Source organism: Colletotrichum abscissum, assembly GCF_030869225.1.
Source record: "Colletotrichum abscissum strain IMI 504890 chromosome Unknown Scaffold_213.1, whole genome shotgun sequence".
NCBI classification, from domain to species: Eukaryota; Fungi; Ascomycota; class Sordariomycetes; order Glomerellales; family Glomerellaceae; genus Colletotrichum; species Colletotrichum abscissum.
In genome coordinates, this window is record NW_026850114.1 from 1 (window position 1) to 4,587 (window position 4,587).

Below are 4,587 nucleotides of genomic sequence, written 5' to 3' on the forward strand. Positions count from 1 at the left end.
GTCATCTCCGGTGCCCTCGCTGGAGGAGGCGTTGCCACTAATGATAACATCTCTCAGTGGCAGGTCGATTTCCCAGCCAATCCTATCCAAGATGGTAATATCCCTCGAGAAGTCATATGGCCTACTGAGATTGGTGCAGTTTTGCAGAATCATTGCAGTCGAGCGACGGGCTCTCTCATCCATGGATGGAAACTTCTTCGTCACACCATCATAGTATCTCAAGAGCTCTTTGAATTGCAGGGGAAGTATTGGCTGATACAGCTGTTCCTGTTGTTGACGCGTGAGGTCAGAGAGGGTATCCGTCAAGCTCGAGAGCTGTCTCCTATGTAAGTCACAAGAAAGGAGCCACACTCTCCAAACCCCTTCGGTAAACTCAAAGAGTTGTTGGGCAAATATCGCGTCTTGGTGTTTGAGCATGTTCTTGCACAGCTTATTGTTGGACGTGGTAATGCTGCATCTTGCGAAGCTCAAGGACAGACTATCATCAACTGATCGACTCTGGCCAGGCTTGAGAAGAATAGCCGCCAGATGTGCGGCACAGTATTTCTTGGCGGTCTTCTGGTAGCGATACTGTAGGGTCTTCCGAAGAGCCCACGAGACTTTTGGTTCTGGGCAGTGTGGGAACTGGCATTCGACTGATTCTCCCATGAGCTTACAAAAAGCTAGTGTATCTGCCGTCATATATATACTAGTCGTCGATGGTGCTGGTGACGTGAGCGAATGTATTCAACACATGATACTTATATATCTAGATTATCTTACGAAACGTAGGGCTAGCATAGATAGTCTCGATTAATGCATCGATGACAGGAGCCAGCAATCGAACCATCTTCCTCTGATACCTGATTTCACTATGATTCTCTGAAAAACGCAGAAGACTGGCGTGAATATCCCGTAATCAGATAGACCTAGTCAGACTATCATTAATGATCCCGTCCGAGTTCCGTAAATACGGCATATGTTCGACGGACTGTGTTGAACGGTCTGTGGGGGACGTATACATAGATCCCGGTGACAAATTGATGATCAAAGAAGAGATTATATTCTGTAATGCCCTTCCGAAGGTCTTACAATCTGCGTGGATTTTCTGGATGTGTCCTCGTACGCGACCAAAGATGGTCACGTGTCGGAAAATCTACGTGACTGGGCGTATGCTCAGCCACTCTTATGCTATCGTACATCTGGTTCCAGTGGTTATTATTCCAACAGAATGTTGATATCCTCCAGCTATGGCCGGTTCTCGCCCATTCCTGTTCTTTATGTCACGCTTGGACTAGTTCGTTTCAGAACAGTACACTTAGCCCGATATGCAACAGCTTTCTTTAAGGGAATGTTGAAATCAAAGTAATTCTTGGATCTCGCCAGATAGAGAAGTTGGCAATGAGTACTTATGTTTGAAGTAAGTGTGTCTATTTACGATAAAACGTCGCTGTCTTATTGACTTTGAAATCCTAGCAGCTTAACGCTGCGCTGATGCCCTCGAATTCTAATCTAAGCCATTCAAATCTACCCAAAAGACATTGTAGTGTTAGACGAAGCATAAAATCCCAGGTTACGAGAAAGAACTTGATTTAAGAAGTGTGGTCTACTCTGGATCTTCTCGTAAGGTGCCCTAAGCTGGCAAACTATAGTGATTTACTCAGAACATTTCAACTGATCTTGCATACGCTTGATGCGCCGGAAATGTCAGCCAGATGTGTCAAAGAGAACTCAAGATAAATCAAGATCAGAGCATTGAGCTAAAGACTCCGGCCTCAGATGGATCCTGCTCGAGCCGGTTCGTCCTCTTCACGCGCGGTTCTCTCAGAATTGTTAGCAAATAGCGATAAAGCCGACGGCTGGTTTTTCCATCTTCCTCGTTCAAAGTCATTAAGAAACGCGCCGGAATGATTGAGAGAACCGACGGGATCAGTCTGCCCATTGATCCAACATCTTGGTGCTTCATGGGGTGGCACACCCGACCGATCAACCGATCCGGGCGATGAAGAGTACCAAGAATCCTGTGCACTCATACTGATACTCGGACTAGGGCCACTGTTTGTAGAGTATGAAAAGAAGCCACAATCTGTATTGAATTTCTGCCCTGGTTTGCCGTCAAGGTGATTTATCGGGAACCATTTGGCTGGATCTGCGGCTATGAAGTCATCCGAGTATGGCTTGGAGGCTGGAAAGTCGAGCAACCGTCCTTGACAAGGAGATGGATCGATTGGATGATCGAAGGAATAATCAACCTGACTGACCCAAATTGGATTGGCACCGGCACTCGAACTTTCGCAGAAGTCAAGGGGGAATTGCTGTAATCGAAACTCGTTGTCGGCGTGCAGTTGAGAAGAGCAACTGGGCTGCTTAATGGACCCTACGGAGGTACGCCTCTTCTGCGTCATGGTGGGGGGCTTCAGATTTGACTCTGGACAATTGGGATGAATGGACGTTGCGGTATTTTCTGCTTTACGCTTCAGCTTTTTGCCTACGTGGGAGGGTCAGTACATATAGGAAGTGGCTGAGCGCCGCAATGACTGGATTTGCCTTACGGTAGTTGCGTTGGGCAATACGGTTTTGAATCCTGCGACGCTCAGCAAGATCGGAAATCTTGGTCCAATCCTCGTCAGTATTGGCGAGTTTTCCGGGAGTGGCACGTGTTTGTGCGGTTTCGCCGACGTCTGTATCAGAAATTCGAAATGGCATGATGGCCTGTGATATGATCACGGCGTACGCTCGTATCTGGTGACCGGGGATGATAAGACAGTGAATAAAGAAAGATAACTAGCAGCAGGAAGCCGCCGAATGGAGGATCTTGAGAAAGTATAATATATCGTGGCTTGGAAAAGGAAGCTGTGCTACAAGACAATGGTGCGAAAGTAGGAAGAAGGAGGGCGGTTGATAGCTTCATATAGACTTCAAGATTCAGCAAGCAATTTTAGAGACGTGGCAGTGTCAGTAAAGAAATTCTTAGCAGCCTAGCCATGCAAGATTTACTGGAAGATCATCAGCGTATCCGTATTATGCTGCCCTGGTGGTCTGCCTCGCCGTACTGCCTTGCACTGCCTGAACCCACAGGCTGCAGATGGAGGGCACATTTACACTCAGCTGGTCGCCGTAGAAGTCCCACGACATGCCCTAATGCGAATGGAATCATGTTCAAAGCTGCCAATAGGAACGCGGACGCCGTCAATTGAGATAAGGGGTCCATGTAAGGCAGAGGCGAGGCCATGACAGGCCTTCTGACACAAGTCAGCACACCGTGCCCCTGCTAATGTTGCCTAGAAATGGATGGATATGAAATGGCATCCGCACTGGATTGGCTTGATCGTATCAGCAGAGAGAAGCGTGTTGAAGAATCAAGGCACAAGGCAAGTATAGCGAGGGCTTGGACACAGATAATTGGCGGTTCATGGAAGGTACCACCAGAGTCGGCAGAAGGGACGAGCCTTGCCTCAATTATTGGGGCATTACTCCCAACCTCAATCTAGCCTAGATAGTAAACTAATACACGAGTGACGTTGCTTTCGCCTCTCGAAAAAGTGGAATTATGTAGAAGAGTAGTAGTTGAAAAATGGGAATTGTGTCTAGGAGTGATCGTTCCTCGATGGATTCAGACAGGACAGCCCACTCGTGACACCTGAGCACATATCACAGATCGCTTACGACCCAGGGGTATGTAGTTCTAGCGAGTCACCGACTATATGCTGTTAAGTGCTTGATGCTTTTTATGACTCTGATATTTATTTGGGTAGTAGTCAACTTCATACTCCTAGAAGGTAGTAGTGACGACAAGAAAGTCAAGATAGAAGCAATAGGCCTTTCGCAAAAAATGTCTATGAGCAATGGACAAACTTCTAAGAGACTTTTGTACATTTTATACAGAATCTTAGTCTTTATAACAAACGAGTTGCATAGGAGGGGGTTCTCTCTAAACAAGACTATATTATCCGCCGCGGGGTGATTCCCCTATTAGTATCTGTAAAGGATTAGAGTAGACAAGCCTCTCCGGTGTTGCCTGCGGTTACCTTGCTTCTCTCGCAAGTCTCTTCTCGACACATCTGTGGAAGCACATCACATTAAGTTGTGTCTAGCTGCTCGAGGATCCTGCATGCTTCTTCTGCCGTGCAACGGAGCTCTGGATTCGGGACCAATAGAAGCTAGCAGATAGTCAGTGATGAGCACGCTGGCAGTACCATCTGACTTACCCTTGTGACCTCCAGCATTTGAATCACCCATACAGGTGCCCGAGGTGAGACTGTGGTCTCAGGCAGCTTCAAGCTTGAGTCGCAGAAGATCATGGCCAGGTTCTCGTTAACGAAGCCAGAAGATGGACAAAACTTTCTAAGACCACTTAGTACTGGCACGCATGGCAGTATTTCATAGTCCGTACCTGATAATCGCATCTAGCTGTTCAATGGCACTAGTGGCGGGCGATGAAGTCGACCTCACCGGCTTGAACTCCGGACCCTGTCCGATGCTCATTTCTCGAAGGATGCAGCCAGCAGACCAGTTATCAACAGCGCAGGTATACACCAAGCTACGAGTATCTCCGACGAACGCATTGACTCGGAGAAGCTCGGGAGCTCTATAGTACAATGAACAGAC

The 4,587-nt window shown here is 47.4% G+C and overlaps 2 protein-coding genes across 2 annotated transcripts; both read right to left on the reverse strand.

Annotated features, from left to right (window-relative positions):
* CABS01_16942 (uncharacterized protein) lies at nucleotides 1–829 on the reverse strand (the record flags this gene model as incomplete). The annotated part of the gene is made up of 3 exons (XM_060550270.1): nucleotides 1–267; nucleotides 352–608; nucleotides 763–829. Coding segments are annotated over 3 exons (591 nt in total), but the record flags the coding sequence as incomplete, so codon positions are not given.
* Nucleotides 830–1,754: 925 nt separating this feature from the next.
* CABS01_16943 (uncharacterized protein) lies at nucleotides 1,755–2,685 on the reverse strand (the record flags this gene model as incomplete). The annotated part of the gene is made up of 2 exons (XM_060550271.1): nucleotides 1,755–2,467; nucleotides 2,532–2,685. 2 exons carry the CDS (start codon nucleotides 2,683–2,685, stop codon nucleotides 1,755–1,757), a joined length of 867 nt encoding a protein of 288 aa, XP_060400539.1.
* Between the last annotated feature and the right edge of the window lie 1,902 nt (nucleotides 2,686–4,587).